The sequence below is a fragment of the Erythrolamprus reginae genome, chromosome 2, assembly GCF_031021105.1.
Source record: "Erythrolamprus reginae isolate rEryReg1 chromosome 2, rEryReg1.hap1, whole genome shotgun sequence".
In the NCBI taxonomy this organism is placed as follows: domain Eukaryota; kingdom Metazoa; phylum Chordata; class Lepidosauria; order Squamata; family Dipsadidae; genus Erythrolamprus; species Erythrolamprus reginae.
The window spans coordinates 75,922,104-75,948,138 of NC_091951.1; the positions used below are offsets into that span (position 1 = coordinate 75,922,104).

Below are 26,035 nucleotides of genomic sequence, written 5' to 3' on the forward strand. Positions count from 1 at the left end.
CCCAAAGCATTCATGAAACTATTTAGATAAATCAAGTATTTTAACTGGATAATTTTAAATGGTCCTTGACCCTCAGAAGTTTCTATCAACTTTCACTGTAAAATTAACCAGAGAATGATATGACCATGACAACAGTGAGATAGTGTCTCCATTTTTAGATCACAAACTTCAGGGAAAGAAACAAACAAATCTAAAATCTTACCCTTTGGTATGCCGACACTAGTTGAGACAGGCTGATCAACATTTAATAAAAATATAAATAGTATGCTGACATCATCCATAACTGGTCTGAATAACCAAATATAGCATCTTCTATTGAAAATGGAATTTTTAAAGACTGTTATTGTCATTTTACAACCATATTCCTGGTCTACTATATCATACCATGGATAAAGCTGGGAGGCATAAATTCCCCACTGTTCTGTTTGCATATATCCATGATAAATACAAAGTTAAGGACTAGATAGCAATAGCACATAGAAATCCCTTCATTGTGCAATTTACAGAGTTAATATATTGCCCCCAACAATCTAGGTCTTCATTTTACCTTGGAAGGATGGAAGGCTGTGTCAACCTTGAGCCACTCAGAGTTAGCCTGCAGTACTACATTCTAGCTACTGAAGCCCACAGCTCTTAGATAGCAGATAAAATCCTGTATAATGTCTATTTCACCCAACGGGGCACAGAAAAGCAGGAAGTTGGAAGGGTTAAGTTGAAATGTTTGATTAGATTGTAACCATAAAGAAGTTACTCTAGCATTTGGCCAGACTACATATTTTCCCAAAATACCCCAACACCATAAGTCAGCCACTGGTTCAATACTTTTCCTTAGTCCATTTTCCAGTTCTCACTCTGCTCCATGATTCTGCCAGAACTGTTTATCTCAATAGGCCATAATCAACCAGCAGTTTAGATTCCTCCCCACAACTGCCCCTAGTATTCATTAAAAATACAAAAATAAAAGAAGCAATAGCAATAGCACTTAGACTTATATAACACATCACAGTGCTTTAAAGCCCTCTCTAAGTGATTTACAGAGTCAGCATATTGCCCCCAACAATCTGGGTCCTCATTTTACCCACCTCAGAAGGATGGAAGGCTGAATCAACCTTGAGCCTGGTAAGATTTGAACTGGTGAACTACAGCCAATAGACAGCAGAAACAGCTTGCAATACTGCAGTACTGCACTCTAACCACTACCCTACGTAGAAAGGCTCATATGTAGGGTGCTTTCATCCCCAAAGCCTTTCCAGTTATCCTTTAGGGTTGCTCCCACAGTGGTAATTTCATTGCCAGCAATGTTTCTTCTGCACGGCAAAAAAAAAAAAAGTAATGGAGCCAGGAAATTAATTAGTTTGTTCGTTCCTTCGTTCCTTCATTCCTTCGTTCGTTCATCCATCCATCCATCCATTCATTCAATTTCTATAGTTACTTATATCCCAACAATGTCTAACTAGCAGTTCTAAAACTATAAAAAAAGACATTTATACTATTAAAACATCCAAAATAAATGTATAAAGTAGCCAAGATAATGAATATTTAATAGTAAAGCTAAGAAATGAGGTTCTTAGCACACTCAGAGCCCCGGGTTCAACTATAGAGCCAGCCTTTTAGAAAGCAAGTAGAGTTGAGGCCATTCTAATTTACTCTGTGGGGAAAGCAGGGGCTACTCCTGAAGAGGCCCTACAGCCGTTGGCTGACAGAAACTACAGCATACCCAATCTGCTAGATCGAATTGGATGGGTAGAGATTCTTGGAAACTGATGTAATTCTGGGCAGACAGTCTCTGCTAGGAACATAAAGTTCAAGGCCTAACTTAAGAAAACTGTTTCTTTAGTGTGTAGTAAGGCAGATAAGGAGGCAGCCATCCAGATATGCATCTTTCCCTCTCTGAGTGTCCATACATCCATAGTTCTGTCTTCATTGTAGATCTTAAAAAAACAAGGAGTATCAGACAGATGGGTAAATATTTTAAAGATTAAACTCTGTCTTCATTGTGAATATCTTAGCGAAACAAGGAGTATTGGACAGATGGGTAAATATCTTAAAGATTAGAGAACAGCACACTCTTAATCAATGCAGTCTGAGCTTGAATCTCCGTATTATATTCTTGCAACATGCAAAACCAGCAAGAAAATCCCTCAATTTCTACTGCCGATTTGCCAGTTGTGATTGCTGCAGATACCTAACCTCAAGACTTGGCACTTCAGCACAGGAATGGCTGTACTCCAATTATTTCCATTTAAGCTGCGTTTATTTGTTGTTGACAGATACACAGATGGATCCTGTGCATTGTCCTGAAAGCTCAAACAGGATTTCTATTTACTTTTTTTTTAAACCCTACTTAGTTTACAACAGCACTCTGTAGATTTAAACAGTAACTAATCAACACTTCTACCTGCCCCTTCTCACCCATTTGATGAGAAGCAAATCTATTTCATAAACCTTATTTTATACACCAGAGATTTTTTTGGAATGGCAAAATGGTGATCTAAAATTAAACCAGAGCAAAATTAGGCCAATGCATTTTGAGGTTCCTATTCTGGAGGTGTACAATGGTTCCCCCTACTTTCGTTATAACTTTCTAAAGCCACCTCTTTATATAAAACAAATTCCCATTAACAGTACGCCATCTGTCTGGCTGATCTCATGACAATGGTTTCCCTATCTTTCCCAGCTCAAGTGAATTAAGTGTAACAAAGAATATATTAAGCAAATATCCTTGCTATTATTTTTTTAAATGTACTTGATATAACGTGAGCAGTGTACAAAAGAAAATATGGGAGTTGAAAGGTTTTCCTTGCGAAACAACCTATTGTTATTCCCTGTATCCATGAAGGCATCAGTTATTGGGTGACATGAACTCCTGGCCTCAAGACTTTGGAGAATTGCTACTGCTCAGAATAGATGATATTCCCTAGATACCAAAATAATCTATCTTGTGGGGTGATAAATATTTAAATTGCCTAAATAGGAGACCATGTATGTGCTGAATAATTGTGAATGCTGCTGCTGCATAAATGCTTGCATCAAATAAAAACACCAGCATATGGAAAAGAAGACAGACAGCATTTTGCAACAGGCTAGTGACAGAGATATAACTGAGGCCAAATCCAACTGCTTGTTCCTTAGGCACTAAAAAGAAAAACAGGAAGCTGCCTTATTGCCAGGCCAGAGTATTTCCCCATTTGGCCAGTATGATTAGTTCTCTCCAGGATATCCTTTCACATAAGTCATGTTACCTCTAGTGGATCCCTTTTTAAATTGGAAATGTCACAGTTCAGAGCATGTGCTCTGCCAAAAAAAAGTGGTATTCTCCTTCCCACGTGGCGGAAAATTACACAGTTTTGACAATTTCAGCAATTTAATAAACAGAAAACTAGGAAGCATTCTCACTGCCTTATAACTAGGCACACCTATGACCTGCAAACAAACTAAATGCTTTAGCGGCAGTCTCTCGGCCTCTTCATATTCATTATACAGGATTTCCAGTCTGTTATGGCATTTATATATATAATCCAAGTGAATGACAGTAAAAATAAATAATACCATGAAAGCAAAATTAAACACCATTAAAAAGAAATATAACATCAACAATGACACTGAAAAGCAACCGAGGAAGTGTACAGTAGAGGATATTATAACAATTAGGACACAAAGCTTCTTTTATCCTCTGACCTAATTATCTCTATTCCTGATTGAGTAATCAGTTGCCTTCTGCTAGGCTATATTTAATACTCCTTTTTTTGAAAAGTTACACCAAATATTTCTATATACAGCCCAATTGATCAGTCTTTAATTTTTTTTAAAAAAACACCACCATTTGTAGGTGGACAGAAACGTTCACAGATGGGCACACAGCATGACAAGCAAACAAGCAGATGGGTGTAGAAGGACACAGAAAAGTATAGATATGGAGACAAAGAGAGAGGAATACCTAGAAAGAGAAATATGTGAATTTGGTGCAAAAGAACCATTGCAGAAAAAAAAAAACCATACCAGAGGGGAGACAAAGAAAACATTCACAGCAAGTCTATTCTTATTTTTTTTAAAATTAATTATTCTACATTGTTTTTAGAAGTTACAAAATGATATTCTCAAAATTCCAGCATTAAAATATCTCTTCCTTTTAAGAGTATGCAATCTGGAATAAATATTATATACTATACTCAATAAACTATTCTTTTTAAGCTGACAAATCTCCACCATCAGCTGGCGTTTAAACAAGTCAAATGATACTTTTGTGCCTTGTATATTTTACGTGGAGTTATCTGCTTAACATTCCCCCTGATTAAAGTTTCATCCTGTTCCACCTAATGAAGCATCAAATAGTTACCAAGTTCTTTGAAAAACAATGGCCAAGTGCCTGAAAGAATTGAAAACAGGATATAAATCGGGTGAAATTCAGCAGGTTGTGACAGGCTCTGGAGAACCGATAACGGAAATTTTGAGTAATTTGGAGAACTGGTAGACACTACCTCTGATTGGCCCCAGAGTGGGGTGGCAATAGATATTTTGCAACATCCTTCCTCCAGAAGGGTGGAGGGAATGAAGATTTTGCAGTATTCTTCCCCTGCCACGCCCACAGTAACAGTAGGGAAAAGATTGGAATTTTACCCTTGATATAAATATTATTAAGTTAGGATTAACTGACTGCACATTCAGTCACCAGGAAAAGAAATACATGATTCAATTTACACACCACCTACTGTACGTTCAACTATTTATTTGGCTTTACTGCATGCATGTAAATCCACCCTTTGTGGTTTGGGAATCGTAAGTACAGAGTACTCATACTCAGTACAGCATATAAAACCAATTGTAGATAAAAGAAGCTATAGTTTAATGGAATGTGTGAACCCAATTTACATGTACATTTTAATTCAATACACTTACCAATGTTAATTGGGATTGGAATTCAGTTCCTATGCATAAAGCCCCATGTCATGTGACTCCGACACTTTAACAGCAGCAGTTCTGGTTATCACTGCTAAGCAAATCACCATGGGTCAGTGAGTGAAGGCCTCATGTAATTGGGACTTCTAACTTCCTGCTGGCTTCTCCTCTGACTTTATTTGTGGCAAACTGGCAGGAATAGCAAATTGCAATTGTGATCACAGGAAGCTGCAACAGCTGGAATTTTTGAAGACCATTTATAGGCAGTAATGGGCTGCCAAACTTTTTACTGCCACATTGTGGGTGTGGCTTATTTCATGGGTGTGGCTTGGTGGTCATGTGCTGGGTAGGAGTGGCTTGCCTGCCATGTGACCAGATAGGAGTGGCTTGAACGATCATCATCGTTGAAGTGCACTGTTAAGTCCTTGACTTACAACCTCACCAGTGTCGCTCGCTGGGGTGACAATTTGCTACGCATTTCCCCTGCACTCCTTCCTGGGTCGCCCCCTACCTCAGGCTAGGTAGCTGGGCAAATGGGTGCTAATCAGCTGTTGAGAAAAGAGGGGAGAGGAAAAGGCCCCCCTGCAATTCCTGCTGGTGCTGGTCTCCCTGCCGCTTTCCGAGGAGAAGGAGGAGGATGGGAGGGGGGATTTAAAAATATCGGAAAGCTGAGGGAGACCGCAGCACGGCTCGGCTCAGCTCTCCTTTTTTCCCCTGCTGCTGCTGCTGTGCACTCGTTTCTTTTTTCCTCTTTCCTCCTTCCTGGTCATGGGAGGTGGCTGCGTGAGACTGGAGGGGAGCCGGGCAGGAGAGAGGGAAGCTTGTATGAGGCCAGGAAGGAGGAAAGAGGAAAAAAGCAAGGAGCACAGACGCAGCAGCAGCAGGGCAAAAAAGGAGAGCCCAGCCAAGACCGGTAATCCCGGAAGTAACAGACACCGATCAGCTGGAGCTGGGCACATAGCTTCATTTCCACCAGTGGAACTGCGTTCCACCCCGTCCTGCCTGCTGCCCACCCCTGATTATAGGTACCACTCATTTAGCAATGTTGCACATTCAATGCTGAATGAGTAGACATTAAATGAGGACCATCTTTACTAACATATGTATTAAGGGCACTGGCCTTTGACGGCAATAAATTTGAATTGATTGATTGATCGATCCTATTAAGACCTATTGTTTCTGAGCAGTAGAAATGCCTCTCAAGACGTCTTTGAATTATTTATAGGGGAGTGTCAACTAGGATAGATTAGATTTAAAACAACACTTTAATCAAAATAAGTGTGTTTATCGAATGGGCAATGTGTGATAGGAATGTCTGGCATTTTAATAGGCATAATCTTATCTATTCAATTCTTGTTATTGCTGCAATAAAAATATAGTTCCCATTAGAATGAGAAACCTAGATTTCTTTACGTTCCTTTTTTCTGGATTTGAATCTGAATGGTAAAGGAAGAGAGCTTCTGTGCTGGTCTCCTGGATTCATCCACCTTGAACACACATACTCACACAAACACATTCCAACCTCATTTCCCTTGGCTGTTTTCTACACAAATAGTACAGCTGCAACTGTGTTATATTTTTCTATAGTTGATGACCTCAATGCCTTCTTAGCACTATGGGGATGACAGTAATGTGCATTGTGTCTCATTGGAGCTCAACTGCAATTCATCATTATTTTATCGGTTGGAATTTAATTGGATCCTATCAAACTCTCCTGATACTCCCTTTTCACGCTAAACACTGCTGCAGAAAGATAAATGTCGGTGCTGCTTGGAAAGAGAGAGCGAGGGAGGTGCTCCCCCCTCTTCACAAATATTTCTAAATTCATAAGATCCAGCCCCATTTCTCCTTCTGTGTCTGAATAATTAGGGATACATACACTAAAGGTGTACAGTGCACATAATAAAGTCTTTTGTGTGATTTATGTACTCGAAGCCCAATGAAACACACACACACAAAGAGAGAGAGAGAGAGGTTTTGCCATCTGCTTTGTTCCACATCCATTTTCTCCATGCCTAACATTATTTTTCTCTATCACTGCTTGCAGCTGAGTCTTCCTCGCTTATAAATTCACCTAATTCTATAGCTGCCTATCTTGCAAGTTCAGCATATTTAGTGTGTCGGGTTTTTTGCCACTCAATGTGGTTTTGTAAACTCAAGTTTAAAATGAAAAGATGCGAGTTTTTAGTTGAAAATGTATTACATCTTTTATATGCTACATATATTTTATATGCATAGACATTTGGGATACACACAATGGTTCGTTGTTATTTAGAATGGTTTTCTGTTGTATATCTGTATTTCCTCATTTAAATTACTTTTACTATGCTTAAATGCATACAATATGCACACATTTATTTAAAAGATATGTACTTGGGTGTTTTTTCTACCTTCTTTGTGCAGCTCTAAATGGGGAGGAAAATCATATTTACTCATTAAGTTCATTCTGCAAAAATTATACTAACTATATTAAAACAGTAATTTCCAGGGATTATAAAGACACAATGAATTATTTCTATTAGGGAAATAAGAATTTATGCTGGACCTATTTTAGTATGCAGACTCTCACCTAAGCACCCTCCAGATGAATTGGACTGCCAAATTCATAATCTCAATTTGGCTATATTGGTGGGAAAATGTGTTGCATAAAGCGTTACAAAATGTATAGGATGTGAAGACACAATAATCTTTGCTGCAGTGGTGTTTTTTTAGGCTGTTAAAGTATGATTGCTGATACTTTGTTGTCTTATATGTACAACAAGGTTTTAATTTCCAAATCAATATAAAGACTTTTCAATGCTATAAAGTCATGTAAGGATGGTGGGTCTCGTTTCTCAAGGATACAACAGATACTTACAGTAATTAAGATCTTTCCTGGTTCAAAAACTATAGGCAAATCTTTCTGGGGAAATTATGGGCAATGTGAGAGATTAACAATTTAGATTAATTTATTGCTACTCAGAAGATAATCTGACCTAAAATTATATAATAGCATTATACTGAGTTAAAATTCTGATTTCAAAATCTATTCTAGATACAACTGAAGGATCTAATGCACCATAATTACTACCAGACATAAACTACCATATTTTTCAGTGTATAAGACACACCTTTTTCCTCCCTAAAAGAAGCTGATAATTAGGGTGCATCTTATACTCTGAATGTAGCCTTTCTTTCCAGCCCTAACTAGCTGCTAACGATCTTCCCAGCTCTCACCTTGCAGGCTCTTTCATTGTTAACTCTCTGCAAAGAGGAATGTTTTCCAAGCTCTAAGCCTTTGCAGGTTTTTTTTCCATTACTCTAACTTGCTCCAACTGTTTCTTTCCAGGTGCTAATGATGTTCCCATCTCTTACTGGCTTGAAACTTTTTCATTGTTACTCTCTCAGAATAAAGGTTTTTTTAAGCCCTTAACCAGGGGATAAAATAATATGCTGAAGGTGACCAGACTAAGGACTCTAGCCAGATGAATACCTGGTAAGCGTTTTATACCCTGGTGCATTTTATACTCCGAAAAATACGGTATATTTTGGATTATTCTAAATCTTTTAAACTGTACATTGCTCAAAGTCACTCTGTGAGTGAGATGGATGGTCTCCAAATTTGACAAACAAACAAACAAACAAACAAACAAACAAACAAACAGATAGGGGTTTTTTAGAATAAATAAAGTATTAATTTATGAGAACCAGTTTGGTCTAGTGGTTAAGAAGTTTCCTAATGAACTATTAAATAGTACCACTGTGAACCTATCAAATCTTTTAAATGCAGAATTGGTGGGAATGATGGCCAAGCTTCTTTCAGAAGAGGCACTCTGAGAAATGTTAAAATATCTGCCCAAAGCAGGGATCATTGACCTCTGGTCATGGACTAGTACTGGCCTGGGCCTGTTAGGAATTGGGCTGCACAAGTGTGCATACACAGGATCCAGGTAGTGCACAACATTACTCTCCTCCTCCCTCCCGGGTCTCTGGAAAAATTGTTTTCCATGGAAGTAGTCTCTTGTCCCCAACAGGTTGGAGACTACTGGCCTAGAGCAACGAGGGAAAAATACATAATTAAATACAACTAAAGATAGATTTACCCCCAGTTAGGGGTTATTCCATAAGGACAGTGAAATACTGATACGAGTTTACCCTTATTGCATGTACTGAATATTGTCCAAAATGCTGTTTAAGATTACCTGCTCCCTGAAGAAATTTGGATGAGAAGAATTTCCTCCACCTATTAGCACATATTTTGCAGTGAATGTACTTCATATTCACTAGCAGTTAGAAATCTGGTTAGATGGGAATCCCGTAAAATGATTGCAGCACATTTTGGCAAAATCTTGCTTGTTAATATTGTTTTATGTAAATCGGTAAAGTTTAAAGGTATGGATGTTTTTTCTTACTTAAATAATCAAACTTGGAAATTTTGGATCGGGGTAGAGGGGTGGGGAAGAGGCAGATTATAGTTGAGTGGTAGAAGGCTTTTTAAGGCTTTCCAAAATGTCAGCAGATTCAGGGCCAGCTGGTTCTTAGGAGATATGATATTCCAGACAGCAGGCGCTGGAACATTTAATGTAAATCAAAAGAGTGATCAGTTTTATTCCCTGGAGTCAGGGTTTCAATGTCTCTTTTCTCTTTTTTTTTCAAACATTAAAATAATTATATTTTAATGCCGTTCGGAGTCCTTGGAGAGGGGCGGCGTACAAATCTAAATAATAATAATAATGATAATAATAATAACAACAATAATAATAACAATAATAATCCAGCATAGTGATCTCGTTTGCTGTGTTGTACTGACATAATAATAATAATAATAATAATAATAATAATAATAATAATAATAATAATAATAAATAGATGAATACAAAACTCATATAACAACTGGACCAATCATAACTACCTAAAGAGAATAGGCATATGCTACAAAATATGACTGTTCTACAATTGGTACACTAACTGCTCCCACAAAAAAAAAATCACTGTCTCTCAAGGAAAACAAATCAGGACAAAAAAGCACCAGGAGTCAATAAGTGAGTAAAATTAATAGCAATTTGTCTATGATACCAAGACAGGACTAGAAGACTAAGGGATAATAAATCTGAAATGAACTGTATACCAGAAGAATTGTCCAGCTCAAGCAGCCCAAAGGGATATAAAAACTGCCATCTTGTTTCCAAACATCAGCTTGCTCGATGTCTGAAATACGGCATGAAGTGACAGAGTTCCTCTGCTCCTTTGTGTAGCATCATGAAAGCACAGCCTTTGAACATGGAATTTTAATTTACATTGAGTGACTGACCAGAAGTTACTCGCTGATGTACACTTTGTAAATACAACTAATCCTTCTTCAAAACCTTTTAAAATTTAAAGTCTCACAATTTTCCTGCCAGCATGGATATCCCTGAAGATACCAGAAGCTGGAGTTCACATAGCTGGAAGCTGACTAGGTTGGAGACACTGATTTAAACAATTTTTGTAGAGAAGCCAGACAGACAGAACGATGGACGGATGGAGCAATATTAACAGCAACAAATGTCCTCATTCAAATAATGAAATCCATTATGTATCTTAGAAACGATTACTGTAACATTGTTGTATGCTTGTTATCAAACATAAACTAGATACATAAAATCCAAATAACAAAATGTTGTATGGAGTAAAGCATTACAATCAAGCTAGGTGAAATGGGAAGAGGGACACCAAAAATAGGAAAATAAGCATGTGAAATTGGTAGTTCCCTTTGTATATTAAATAAAAACCTAGATGCAAACTATGAAAGCATGAACACGCCCTGGAAACTGAAAGATCTACAATGACAGTTATTGTCAAAAAGTGAATAACTGAGTTTAAATGTCGTTATCCAAACCCTTTAAAAAAAACCCTAACCCTAAAATACAAGGTATGGATTACAAACCTGGTAAAAAGCTATGGCAAAAATGATCATTCATTCTAATAAAATATTTTTTTCAGATATAATTTCTGGTCTCTAGTGGAAAAGAGATGTATGGAATTAAATCTTTGGAGTCCTTCGAGTCTTTGAAGAGGGGCGGCATAGAAATGAAATAAATAAGTACAGTGGAACGCCTCTACTTACAAACTTTTCTAGATAACAGCCGGGTGTTCAAGGTCTTTTTTTACCTCTTCTCAAGAACCATTTTCCACTTACAAACCAGAGCCTCTGAAACTGTAACTGGGAAAGGAAGGGAGAATTCTCCGTGGGGCCTCTCTAGGAATCTCCTGGGACCAAACAGGGCCGGAAAAGGCAGGGAGAAGCCTCTCTAGGAATTTCCTGGGAGGAAACAGGGCCTCCATCCTCTCTGTGGTTTTCCCAATCGCACACATTATCTGCTTTTATATTGATTCCTAGTTTGTACAGGGTTAGAATCAATTCCACTTATGCACGTATTCTACTGTGATAGAATACAGTAGTCCCTCACCTATCGCTGGTGTTACGTTCCAGACCTGGCCGCGATAGGTGAAATCCGTGATGGGGAATTTATCGACTGATAGTACTTACTTATATTGTAATTGTTTGGTAAGTTTTCATTGTTTTAAGTGTTTATAAACCCTTCCCACACAGTATTTATTTTAGATACAGTATTTAAATACAGTATTTACAATTTTAGATATTTTTTTTTAAAAAAAAACCCTGCCGATCGAGTTCGGCGGGCTGTTTAAATCTGCCGATCGACTTCCTCAGAAACCCGCGATGAAGTGAAGCCGCAGCAGGTGAAGCGCGGTATAGCGAGGGACTACTGTACATGGAAGGATGCAGTGCAGGAGAGTTTTGGCAAAACAGAACTTTCCCAGGGAGTGATCTGAATTAAAAGATGTGCAGTCCTAAGCTGGATGGGGAAGGGTAGTTACACCTTAGATTCTAAGGCTTAGAATATCTTAGAATTGATCTAGGGCAGGATATCAAACTCAAGGCCTGGTGCTTAGATCTGTCTCATGGAGCCACCCTGGAAACAGCAAAGAACTTCCCCACGGTGCCCCTGCCAGCAAAACCAGAGCTTGCCAAGGCTGCGTGCGGCACTCGCAAGCTCCCTTTTCACTGGCAGAGGTTTGCAGGAGGCCATCACAGCCGAAAACAGAGCTCAGGAGCCCATTTTTGTTGGCAGAGCTCTCAGATCACCACAGGTACCCCTGACATGGGTGATGTCAAGCTGGCCATGCTCACTCCAGCCTCCCAAGATCAAACACAACCGTGATGCAGCCCTCAATGAAATCAAGTTTGACACCCCTGATCTAAGGAATTGGAAGATTTTTTTTCCCATTACTTGTAAGCAATTAAAGATTTCAACTCATTTAGAATTCACTGGGTTTGGCCCAAATACTCGTGGTGATGTCATTTCATAGGAAAATATAAACATTAAACTCTTTCCCATAAATAAAACTCAGGGTTGTTGTTGTTTTCCTGACAAATGCAATCCTGAGAATATCCATGACTTTTCCCATTCAAAATTATAAACACACATGCAAATAAAATGAGACATGCTGCTTAGTTTGAAGTAGAATTGCTTGTGAGGACAATAATTCATTCTGAAATGAGCTTTCCTTGTATTCTAAGCATTTTTTTAACCCCAGAAACTCTATTCTGCTTTTGAGTCTTTATGTGCTTCCATTATCAACTTTTAAATCCTAACCCCTTTCTGAGCACATGTCCAGACAATATCTCCTAGCCCATTTCTCCATAGTAGCATTTCTGTGGCCTTATAATTAATAGGCTGACAGAAATTCCATTGGGTTTTAATGGCCTCCCTTCACACAAAATCTATATATTTGGTTTAGCCACTAGAGGAATGCAGAACTATGCTTCCAAAAATAAATAAATAAATCCCATGGCATTTTCCTAGCACCCTATTTTGCTAATGAAACAATAATAGCATAGATGGAATTCATGTTCTCCTGTCTTGTGCTTATAGATGAGAATACTGTATGTCCTTCCTTCTTTCAGGTTTTGTGTTGCTATAGATACAGACTTCCTTCCCCATGGGCTGTATTTCAAATACAACCTTCAGGACCCATTAAGCTAACACTTTTGCTACTGTTCAGCCATGCTGTTTATTGTTAAACAGTGTCCTTCAGTATAAAGCAGACCAAATCTCTTTAGAATGAAGGAAGCTCAATTGTGTTCTAAAGTGAAATGGGACACTTCAAAGAAAAGATTGGGAGGGAAGGCCCTGACCCTGAATGTTCAAGACCCAGCAAAAAAATAATAGAACAGAAGATCTCTGGTTCACCATTTTGAGAGTTTGATGGAAATGGGGTCATGGGACACTTCATGAAAGCAGGGCTGAGGAAGCTATTTGTAATCATAGATTATCTATGTATCCAGTATCTTGGAGTAAGGAAAGACAGAATGCTAGATTAGTGACACAGGTTGATGGTTAGATCCATGTCTGTCTTATATTTTTCTTGTTAAAAATACAACTAAGCAAGCCCAAATCCTTAAAGGAACAAAGTGGAAAGGATGCATCAAAACAGCATGAGCAGACAGAAAATTGTAAGGCTGTGTATTCATACAGAACATTCAGAAACACTTTTCACGAGAACCCGTATTTATCCAAAAAGAAGGGAGGCAGCACTAAATTTAAAGCAAGAAAAACAATGTGCTGTCATCACAGTACTCTTACTCAATCTAAATTGGACTCTTTGATTTTATTTAAAACTATTTGAGAACACACAAAATCTTCTTTTCAGTCATATAATCAATACTATGTATTAACATAAGACATAGACATATGCCTTGCGGGGTCCCACAGGCCGATCAATATGTTTCATTGATGTTATTAATTTTTATTTCAGAGAAAATGTTACCGTATTTAGAAATGCATAAAGGTCACATGTCAAATGAATAAGGAAGTTTAAAAGAAAATGGCTACCAATTCAAACATTTAGTGCCCAAAAATGAACTGCCATAAAAGGACACACCTTGCCCCTACATCAGAGGGGCTACCCCTCCCTGAACACCTTAAGCAACAGGGTGCGACAACTTTGATCTCCTTATCAACACAGAGAAGATCAAAGTGATGCATCAGCGAGCTCCAAAAGCTAAAAACCAAGAGCCTACCATCACAGTGAAGGGATAAGAGCTGCAAGCAGTGGACCAATTTATATACCTTGGCAGCACCCTCTCCTGTGCAGTGACAATTGATATTGCATGCTCCGTTTTTTACTGCCTGCTTTTTTGGGTGTTACAGATTAAGGTTTTCCAAAACATCTAAGATAAATTTCTAAACGGCTATTAGTATTACTTATAGACATTCTGCCTCAAGGATGAATTATGGAGATGCAAGAATCCACAGCCATGCATTATAAAGCCAAGAGGGGGAAAGAGATATAAATCATGGTTCTTCATCCATTTCTGATTATATAGGAATTATTTGTTTGACATTGGAATTTCTCGAATTATTATTTCCAAAATATGTTAGCTATTTATTTGTTTGTTTGTTTATTCATTCGATTTTTATGCCGCCCTTCTCCTTAGACTCAGGGCGGCTTACAACATATAAGCAACAGCACTTTTTAACAGAGCCAGCATATTGCCCCCACAATCTAGGTCCTCAAATTAAAATGAACCATAGGTAGTCCTCGTTGGACAACCAAAATTGGGCCTGGCAAATTCTATCACTAATCAATGCCAATATCATATAACTGTAACAGACTTATAACTTCTTTCTGCCATGGCCATTAAGGGAATAGCCCAGAGCTATTAAGCAAAACAAGTCATGACTTGTAATTTTACTGCTGACGTCTTCATTGACTTTGCTCATTGCAAGTAATCTATGAGGCATGTGAATGGCAAATTTCAAATCACACGACTGCAAGGGTAGTGTAATGGTCGTAAGTGTGAAGACTGGTAAAGTTATTATTAAATTTATTTGCCATCCATCACAAGGCACAAAGCAACTCTCAGCAGCCTAGAATGGGATAAGATATACAAATATCCAAAGGATTACAAATATAAGAACAGATTAAAATTGCAAAATAAAACAAATAAAACAAATTTAAAAATAAAGGTTTGAAGCAGAGAGGTAGGAGTGCTTTCTTTGTTAATGTACCAATCACCTCCAGCCAACAGCTTCTATTTCAGGTCTGTATTTTAATTTTTTTTCAGTGCTCTCATAACTTCAAATGGCCGCTAAACAGGATCATCATTAAACAAGAACTATCTTTGTTCTTCATGCCTTCCATATTATTTATTACTTTATTTTTTGTTTCCACCGAGTACCTGAGGATTATTATGTTATATTGTTTATAGTTTAGCATCCTTTCTCCTTTACCCTGCTTGTCTATTTTAGCCAGCTTTCCTGGTGATAACAGTTACTTCAGAAAGAAAACTTGTTTGCTGATCTTCAGAGTACATGTACTAATATAGGTTTTCTCAACTGCCATACAAATAACCTTTTCCCCCATATGAATTGCAGAATCAATGAACAAATGAATATTTGATTTGAGATTACACACTGCGTCCACATGCATGTACACATTCTCAATACTCCCACAAGGTTTCTTGGAAAAGAGAAGAAGCCTTGTTTGTTTCTCTCACAGTAAACATGGCTACTGGTGATATCCTGTTGTTAATGGCAGCAGAAACAACCAGTATCGAGAGAAATGACTAGCAGGCAGGCAGGAAGAAGTGTCACTGAGAAAGGAAAGAAAGAATACACAACCCTAACAAAATAAGATTTTACCTACAAAGAGAACATTCAACCTAATTTTTGAATAAATTGTTTACTGCCTGGTCTGACTCGCTTGCACACATACAAAAAACTAGCCCTTCTTCTCAACTCTGGTGGATTTGCAGGCCCTACAAACAATCACACCAGAGATTCAATAGAAAACACTCTCTTAATACTTTACTATCTAGTTTACAGGCAAGATTTGGTTGCTGGTGCCTAATCATATACACATACATTATGCTTTAATAATAATAATAATTAATAATAATTTATTAGATTTGTATGTCGCCCCTCTCCGAAGACTCAGGGTGGCTCACAACAATAATAAAAATAATATTACAGCGAAACAAATCTAATATTAAAAAGAAGCATATAAAACCCTATCATACTTAAAACCAAACAACACATACATACCAAACTCCCCCATGCCTGGCGATATAGGTAGTTTATGAAAGACAAGGAGGGTGGGGGCAGTTCTAATCTCCGGGGGGAGTTGGTTCCAGAGGGCCGGGGCCGCCACAGAGAAGGCTCTTCCCCTGGGGCCCGCCAAATGACATTGTTTAGTCAATGGGATCCGGAGAAGGTCAACTCTGTGGGACCTTATCGGTCGCTGGGATTCATGCAGTAGCAGGCAGTTCCAGAGGTACTCTGGTCCAATGCCATGTAGGACTTTAAAGGTCATAACAGTTTTTCTAGTTAACATCTGCCCTCTTCAGAAATAGTTGATTTGAGGTATATTAGCCTTAGCTGTTAAAATACATTCTTATATTACTATTACTCTCACCAGGATTCTGGCTCATCCCAAAACCAAAACAACTTCTCTGCTGCAGATGTTATTTTATTTAAATGGGTAGGAGGGATTTATGAGATAAGTATTCAAGATTCTAATAGCTGGAGAGAACACAAAATCCCAGATATCCAGAATTAGAGTGCCTAAGACAGGGACTGTATACTGTAAATTCAACCGATACAGATTCCATCCTTATTTTCTGATCTGAATTTCAACTGATTGACAGTGTCTCCATTTAGATTAAGTCTCAATTTTTGTTTCACTCATCTGTTCTATTCTGTCTAATATTATGACAATAATTTAGAACCTGAAAAGCTTCTTTGGATTTAGTTGGAAAGGAAATAGACTTGGGGCATCAAATTCCAAAACTGAAGTAAAGTCTGTCAGTAGTTTCATCTATATCAAAACAGACAATTGGAGACAAACTTTTTTGAGCTGAGGGCTACATTTCATTTTCAAATAACTTAACAGAGATGACACTTCTAAACACGGATCCAGAATAAAATAAAATTTCTTAATGTAAGTGAAATTAATCACATCTAATCTGATTTCTTCCCGTACAGTATACTTAATCAAGTCTACTTTTCATAACACATTAAAATTATAATTCATCAGCAATTTGGGGATTATACCCAAAGCTGTGGAGAGTTGCAGGCTATAAATCTCAGCTATGGGGAAAGAATATAGCAGTGATGGCGAACCTATGGCACGGGTGCCACAGGTGGCACGCGGAACCATATCTGCTGGCATGCAAGCCGTTACCCTAGTTCAGTTCCAATGTACACATGCATGCCGGGCAGCTAATTTTTGGCTCACCTGGAGACTCTGGAAGGGCATTTTCGGCTTCTGGAGAATCTCCGGGGGTGGGGAGGGCATTTTTGCCTCTGGAGCCTGGAGAGGGTGAAAAACGGGCCTAGTGGGCCCACCAGAGTTTGGAAAATTACTGTTTCAGGCCTCCAGAGAGCCATTTTTGCCATCCCCAGGCATTGAATTATGGGTGTGGGCACTCGCACATGTGCAATAGCACACACACACGCTTTCGGCACCTGAGGAAAAATGGTTCGCCATCACTGGAATATGGTGTAAAATAGACAATCACAAAAAGTTATGTGTTCTGACCTTTCCCCTTTGAAAACAACTAGAATAATTTCACCAAATTTTGTTATAATGGAACACTGAGTAGTTCACTGGATGTCGGATGTCTCTATGCAGACTGAAAAATGAAGAGGAGTAATAGTTTACTTGCTGACACTAATTACACATACAATTCTTTGATGGTCTGATCAGGTGCCTTCAATATTGCCTATCAATATTATACTATTGTCCTTCTGCTTCTTTAAGTACACTTCACTCTCCTAAACTAATGTGGTCTATTCAGCAGAACAGCACCTCAAATAAAGGTGTGATGATTAGAAGATAGCAAGAAGGTTAGCCCAGAAATGGCATGTCTCTACAGATTAGCACGTTAAATTTACTGGTCATTATGATCCCAGCTCCCTTAAGACCATTCATCCAATACTCTGGTACTATGAAGGATGTGGAACTTCTTGAAACAATAACAACACCTGCTGCTCCCCTTGTTATTATTTTTTTCAGTCAAAAGAGCACTCATGGCAATTAAGTAATCTCACATGAGAATGCTAACCTGACCTAATTAAAAACATTTAGTTTCTCATCCAGGAAGTATTTGGAGATAGGACAATATGGACACAAGGGCAAAATGAGCAAACAACACAAATACATCCTTCCTGATACAGTTTAAGGAATATGCAGGAGCATACAGAGTCTATAGATATAATTAATGTATAACTGTAAGACATGAGAAGATCCCAAGTATTTTAGAGGTTGAGATGGTTACATAATTTTCTAGGCATCTCTATATCCAAGGCCAAAATAAGCTTTTCAGAAGATAGTCCTGGGCTATGGACTCACCGAGGTATTCTGACACTGGATGCTGGTACTGTTGAAACGCAGGGCAGTGACACGGGAGGGGTTCCCAGGGATATGAAAGATGCATTCATAATTGCGCTGTCCGGATTGCGGCTGTGGCAAGTTTTTGGCAGTTAAAGTGATAGGCTTCACCACACCAACTGGGATGTAGATCTGAGTGCTTGGAAGGATCTGTGGGCAGTCCTGTAAAAGAGAAAGATTTTAAAAAACAGGATTTATATATTTGTTTCATGTCTGATAGCAATGGTGTGAGCACTGGCACCAATCTAATTTATAGTATTGTTTTCCCCAAAATAAGATCAAGTCTTATATTTTTTGCCACCAAAAAGGCACCAGGTCTTATTTTCAGAGGATGTCTTCCACTGTCTCACCTCACTGGTGCGCGTCACCCCCAACCCCCTTTCGCTGTCTATATGAACCTCTTCTGTCTATATGAACCTCTTCTGTGGCTGCAAGGTTGGTAAGGTTTTCCTGAGGACCTCTGCAGACAGTAACAGAGCTGTACCCCCTTGCAGATTCATATTTGAACCTCCCTTTTCTTCTCCCAGCATATTCTCCATCGACCTTTGCCCAGCTGGGGAGGTTATTGATGTTACTGCTTTTTTTGGCTACATTTTGTAATTGTTGAGGTCATATTTGTTTCCATGTCTGATTTTAACATACAGTGTTAAATTTTCGCGGGTTCGAACTTCGCGGATAGCCTATACCACGGTTTTTCAAAAAATATTAATTAAAAAATACATCACGGTTTTTTTTCTATACCACGGTTTTTCCCACCCAATGACGTCATACGTCATCGCCAAACTAATAATTTTTGCAAATAAATAACAAAAAAATATAATTATTGTTAATAAATAATTATGTTTATAAATATCAGGATCACTAAGTGTCTTATTCAATGGTGGGTACCAGTAATAATGGTGACTAAATGGTTGTTAAGGGAATGGTAAATGGTAATTTAGGGGTTTAAAGTGTTAAGGGATGGCTTGTGATACTGTTCATAGCCAAAAATGGTGTATTTACTTCCGCATCTCTACTTCGCGGAAATTCGACTTTCGCGGGCGGTCTTGGAACGCATCCCCCGCGAAAATCGAGGGAACACTGTATTGGGTTTTTAGCTGTGGTTTTTTTAACTGATTAGATTTGTTTTGTATGCTTTGTTTTACATTGTATCCTGTGAGCCGCCCTGAGTTTTCGGAGAAGGGCAGCATACAAATCTAATAAATAAATAAATGAATAAATATTTGTCATTTTAAATATTTTGAAAAATTTATTCCATTCTAACATATATTAATTATATTTTAAAATTCTATAATTATATATCTAATTGAATATTAAATATTAATAAATTACCAATATTCTACATATAGTTATTAATGTACGTTAGTAATAAATAATTGCAGTAATTATAACGTACAATATATATTTACAACAATTAATCCCTTAATTTCCTCAAAAATCAGTAATCACCTTCAAATCATAGAACAGTGATGGCGAACCTATGGTACGGGTGCCAAAGGTGGCACGAAGAGCCATATCTGCTGGCACGTGAGCCATTGCCCTAGCTCAACTCCAATGTGCATGTGTGTGCCGGACAGCTGATTTTTGGCTCGCATAGAGGCTCTGGGAGGGTGTTTTTGACTTCCAGAGAGCCTCTGGGGGAAAGAGGGAAGGCGTTTTTACCCTCCCCCAGCTGCAGGAAAGCCTTTGGAGCCTGCGGAGGGCGAAACATGAACCTACTGGGCCCACCAGAAGTTGGGAAACAGGCCATTTCCAGTCTCCAGAGGGCCTCCAGGGGGGTGGGGAAAGCTGTTTTGTCCTCCCAGGCATTGAATTATGGGTGTGGGCACTCATGGCGTACGACCACATTCTTTCGGAATCCAAGGGGAAAAAGGTTCACCATCACGGTCATAGACAATCTTAAACAATCAGTCTTAATTTAATCTACTATTAAAGTTTGGCTGTTCTAGAGTTTGTCTTTCTAAAATAATAAAAGTCTTTAAATTCAATATCCAGCCAACTAGTTCAGAGATTTGATTTCTTCCTCAAGTTCTATTTTCTTCACGATCTCCGAATGTATTTTCCTTCCCAAGATGTCATCCTTCCATTTTGCACTGTCAGCCTATCTCTCTCTCTCTCTCTCTCTCTCTCTCTCTCTCTCTCTCTCTCTCTCTCTCTCTCTGTTTGTTTGTTTGTTTGTTTGTATGCCACCGCTTTCCTTCCTTGCCTCTCATGTCCTTCTACTGTCTTTCTCCAAATATTTTCTCCAAGGTCTCCACTCTCTCTTCTCTTCTTTCTTTTCCCCCCTCTCACAGTCAAAACACCTTCTCTGTCCCTTCTCACGCAGCCCTTTTCTCCAATCATAAAACTTTACTGTACTTTCTCCTCTTTCTCTGCCACTTTTCAATATTTTAAGAATCTTGTTCTTTTACTTGCCTTTGTCAGTTCACTTTTTGTCCATCGACATAGAGGATCTTCCACTTTTCAACTGTCTTTGCCACTGATATACCTCGCTGCTTTCTCTCTCTTTGCTTCTTTAGCAAGAGGACTGTCATGCCTTCAGATCGGCCATTAATAGTCCAATTTCTTTTGTGTCTGATGTGAGGGAACCTCTTGCTCTTTCAGGAGATTGCCTTACTCCCTTAGTGCTCCAAAGTCTCCCCTCTCCACCGGTGCTCTCTTCAAGAGCTAACCTTGGCCAAAAGGCCACAGAATACAGGAAAAATCCTGCGAGCCAAACAGAGCCTTGTTGGCTTGCTCGCACTGGCGTGACATCACCGCCAGAAATCTTCTACTTAGAGTTTATTTTCAGGATACGTCTTTTTTTCTTCAGGGAAGCACGGTATTAGTTTACTATGGTTAGCTCCAAAATAAGATTACACTTTAAGGTGAATATGATAGCATTAACTACTTTAAAAAGGTATGCATTATAATTAAACATTCATAAAGGAAAGTTGTTATTCAAATGATATACTTGACTAATGACTGATCTACATTTGGAAATGTTCTCCCTAAAAGCTTCTCCTTGCTATCATCCCACTTCAACTAATGAGGATTCTCCAGCCTGTTATTTTCGTATTCTACTCTTCCGCACCTGGATGCTCTCAAGATTTGTGGTTTCCAATCCTGGCATTCATTCTACTAACTCAGCTTATTCTTCCCTTAGTATTTTTGTTTTTTTGTCAAAGCCTTTCAGAATTCTGGATCATGTGCTTTCTTACTGCACTGAAAGTGCAGTAAAGTGATCTGTCTCCAATTACTTGAGTTTGTGTAACCATTATACCGAGACCACAAAAATGTCTGATTCATGAGGTTTCTGCTTATAGATAGCAAGACCATTTAATGATTCAAAACACAGCTTATAAAATGTTATGGTTGTGTTCATATTAAACCTAAGACATCATTGTTAGGTACAGTTATTTACAAAATTCTGCTTTGGGTTAGGTTAACTTCTGTGATATTTACATATTAGACATATGTAAATATGTCTAAAATGTAAATATTAGAAAACATTTACATATCCATAGACATCTTTAGGACTCCGTTTACCTTATCTAAATATTAGAAAATCACAAATACTAACATTAATGTTACTGCTCCTCCCATCCCATCAGTGGAAAAAAGTACTAATATATATTATCATGGAAAGAGTATATTAGAAATGAAAGAGCATCACATAGCCAAATAACATTCCTGGACAGAGCCTAAATTTGATAGCAATAGTAGGGATCCAAGAAATTTAAAAACATGTTAACAGCACCCTCAGGATGTCTCTCTTGTACAGATATCCAATCATAAAGCACATACCCGTGGGTTGTTCCTTACCACCCTACTGGTCTCTCAGATTCAGAAAGCTCTCTAGGGCTGGAAAAAATACCTTTGGATGATTGAGAATCTCCATAGTTTACCTTATTTATTTCATGGATGAATAGATATACTTCAAAACACAGCTTATAAAATGTTATGGTACTCAGAGAGGGGCGGCATACAATTATTATTATTATTATTATTATTATTATTATTATTATTATTATTATTATTTGTTCTGTTGGGCTCTCTGGTAGGCTTCTCCCAAAAATTCACAGGTACAAATTTCAGACACACACACGTTTGAAAATTCAAAACAATGTTCTTTATAATGAAAATTCACTTAAACTAAGCCCTCTTTTGGTATAGCAAAGAGCACTGTCTCCAAACAAACTGGTATTTGTACAAGTCCCTTATCAGTTCTGTGATACTTAGCTTGCAGCTGTGAGGCAATTCACAGTCCTTCTTCTTTCACAAAGTGAAACACACTTTGCTCTGGTTTAGTTTCAAAGCAGGGAAAAATCAGCACACAAAAAGTCAAAGTCAGTAAAGCAGTCATGAAACACAAAGATCAGATAATCCTCCACAATGGTCAAACCCACAGGCTGTTATTTATAGCAGCCTCACTAATTACCACAGCCCCACCCAACCACAGGTGGCCTCATTTTCTTTGATAATAATCTCTCAGTTGTTGTTGCCTATGCATCGCTCTCCGCATGCGTGGCTGTATCATTAACTCTTGTTCTGAATCCAAGGAGGAGCTAGATAATTGATCTCCTTTTGAACTGTCTGCCACACTCTCCTCCTCCCTGTCACTCATGTCTTCTTGGTCAGCGGAGCCTTCATCAGCAGATTCCACTGGGGGCAAAACAGGCCTGCAGCATGTGGATGTCTTCCCCACATCCACAGTGCTTGGGGCAGGAGCTGGGCCAGAGCTAACCACAACACTATTATTATTATTATTATTATTATTATTATTATTATTATTATTATTAAAAACCTGGACTTCGTCACCATTTTATGTTTTTTGGTGGGTGCTAAAAGCAATGCCAGAAATAATTAAAAATATAGTTTATAGATCAGATTACGTCTGAGTCTGGCACTTTGCTTTGCCACACACTGATATTGAGATATATGCAAATTGATTTGAACATGAACCTCTTGGAGCACTGACCTTTAGTGATTCATGCATGAATCGAACCACACATAAATAGTTTCTTTCTAATTCAAAATAATGTACAGTATTTTGTTTTGGACATGGACCAAGTTGAACATTTTTCCTCCCCAGAGCAGGCCTGCCATCAATTCCCACACTGCTGATAAAAGCCCAGACATGCTGGGCAGGCCAGACCATCACATCCCTAAACAGCACGTCTATCTTGAGCTGTTTAAAGGAAAGCGATTTCATGGGGGACAAAAGAAGCCATACACAGGCACGTTGAAAGCCTCCTTCAAGTCCCTCAATATTGACACCACCTCTAAGTAAATTCTGGCATAAGACTGACCAACATGGTGCATGCTGATCCACCAAGGCTGCCAGACATCTGAGGTTAGAAGAACATTCATAGGAGAAGAGAAGAGAGCACTTCACAAAGCCAGAGCTGCAAATGCTATGACAATGGTGCCCACACATGTCTGTCCAACATGTGGCAGAACATTCCGTGCCCATATAGGCCTTACCAGCCACATCGCAGACAGCCCACAACCCATTAGATGTCAAGGTCCTCTTTGAACACAACGAATATCATCACTTAGACCAGAGCATTTAATTCCCTCATCCCCTTCGCTCTATCCCCTCTTCTCCTAATGTATCAAAAATTCTCCATTGCTGAAACAAACATGAAACACTGAATTTACTCTGAATTATGTTACATTCAACCACTACCAATTCAAAATAATTTCCTTCAGAATAGACCTATTTGTTTCAAGATTTGAAACATTTTTTTCATGTACACCACTACTAATTTTGGATGATAATAAAGTTGTTATTCAAAATATTTTTTTAAAAATGAAAACAGGTAAGACATTTCTGTATAAGCCATAGGGGCATCATGTGGATGTCCAAGAAAATTACTTCTCTTTCTTGCCTGCTTCATTATTCAAACTGCTTTGTTAAGCAGAAGTAATTGTTAATGGAAATATGGCCCTTAACAAATGCTATATAACAGGAATAACAATAAACATGTATTTGGAATTATTGAGTTTTCAGTTCTTGTGTGTCCATTGCAAAGAGAATAAAAAGGGTTTACAACACAATACAGGCTGACAGTTCTGTCACAAAAGCTGCCAGTGAATTCAAAAAAACAGAAGGACCTTGGAGTATCAGACAAGCTGTTTACCATGGTATTTCACTATACAACTTGCTATGAAAGGAAAGGCCAAGGCAATGTTGACAAGAACACTAGAGAAAATCAATGCAGTACAGTAGGAATAACACTGCAAAAAGCACTCCAAGTCAAGTTTGAATTTATCATCTGCTATGAAGCTCATAAGGTGAACCTAAAGCGCTCTAATATCACTATCTTATCATCTAAGCCTGTGATGGTGAACCAAGGCATGTGTGCCACAGGTGGCACACAGAGTCATATTTGTTGGCACGTAAACTGTTGCCCTAGCTAAGCTCCAGTGTGCATGGGCACACTGGCCAGCTGATTTTTGGCTCACCCAAAGGCTCTAAGAGGGCGTTTTTGTATTTGTATTTTGTATTTATTAGATTTGTATGCCGCCCCTCTCCGAAGACTCAGAGGTTTTTGCCTTCAAAGGGCCTCTGGAAGGGAGGGGGAAAAATGGATCCACCAGAAGTCGGGAAATGGGATGTTTGCAGCCTCCAGAGGGCCTGTTTTCACCCTCTCTAGGCTCCAGGGAAGGGAGAAAAACGGGCCTACCAGGTCCACCAGAAGTCAGGAAATGAGCAATTTCCATCCTCCAGGGCAGTTGTGGAGGCGTTTTCACCCTCTCCAGGCTCCAGGGAAGCCTCTGGAGCCTGGGGAGGGCATAAAATAGGCATACTGGGCCCACCAGAAGTCAGAAAATGAGGGGGTCCTGCATGCATGCACAGGGGGAAGGGCAGCACAGGGGGGTTCATATGTGCATGCACAGGAGGTGGGACGTAGGGTAGACTGCATTATTTTTTGTTGGGTGTGTGTGTTCGGCACCCAATGGAAAAAGATTCATCATCAGTGTCCTAAGCTAAACCCATTTATCAACCTATAACTGTGCCCAAATAAATAAAATATATCACAGCTTAACCTGATGAAAAGCTTGGAAGACTAAACCTCTGGAAGATCGACCCAGACTGACCTACAAAACAAATATGGTGGGAGCCATACATTGAAAATTAAGTTCCTTAAATACAAATATTAAGTATGCTAATAGGTAGCATAACTAAGAAAACTTGATTTTGCTATTTAAGTATGCACTAATCTTTGCTATTTCTGCAAGGCATAACCCATATAAAAGGCAACATATAATGAATAAATAGCAAACTTATGGGTATAATGTCTCTATTTACTTAACACTAGTACTATGCCTTCTGAAAGCAATAATAAAATCTATAAAGGTGCTGAAATTTATCATTCGGGTGGTTAATAGATGTTAACTCCTCCTTGTTGACAGCTCTCTCTGAGAAACAGGCTGCAGAACAACAAGATGGGATGTGGATCCTAACAATCCAAAATATCAATCTCCCTTTTTCTGCCTGTCTGACCTAGAAATACAACCTGACCTAATATTAAAAAAGAAAATCTTTAGAACCTTCAAAAACCCCAAATCTATGACAAGGCTATTTTTCAGAATATCATCCAGCTCTGTCTTCCAGGGGACTCAGCGCATCTCCCCATTTCTTTGTGATACCGATCTCTGGCAACAAATCAGGGCATCTCTAAATGCTCTGGTAAAAATGCTGCAGCTACATTTG

General features: G+C 38.6%; 1 protein-coding gene across 7 annotated transcripts in view; it reads right to left on the reverse strand.

Annotated features, from left to right (window-relative positions):
* Positions 1-26,035, reverse strand: part of PLXNA1 (plexin A1) — a 471,845-nt gene that overhangs the window by 130,464 nt on the left and 315,346 nt on the right. For all 7 annotated transcript variants that reach the window (XM_070738367.1, XM_070738366.1, XM_070738363.1 and 4 more), the window contains exon 10: positions 18,295-18,495. In XM_070738367.1, coding sequence (XP_070594468.1) covers positions 18,295-18,495 — 201 coding nt within the window. The remainder of the gene's footprint in view (positions 1-18,294; positions 18,496-26,035) is intronic.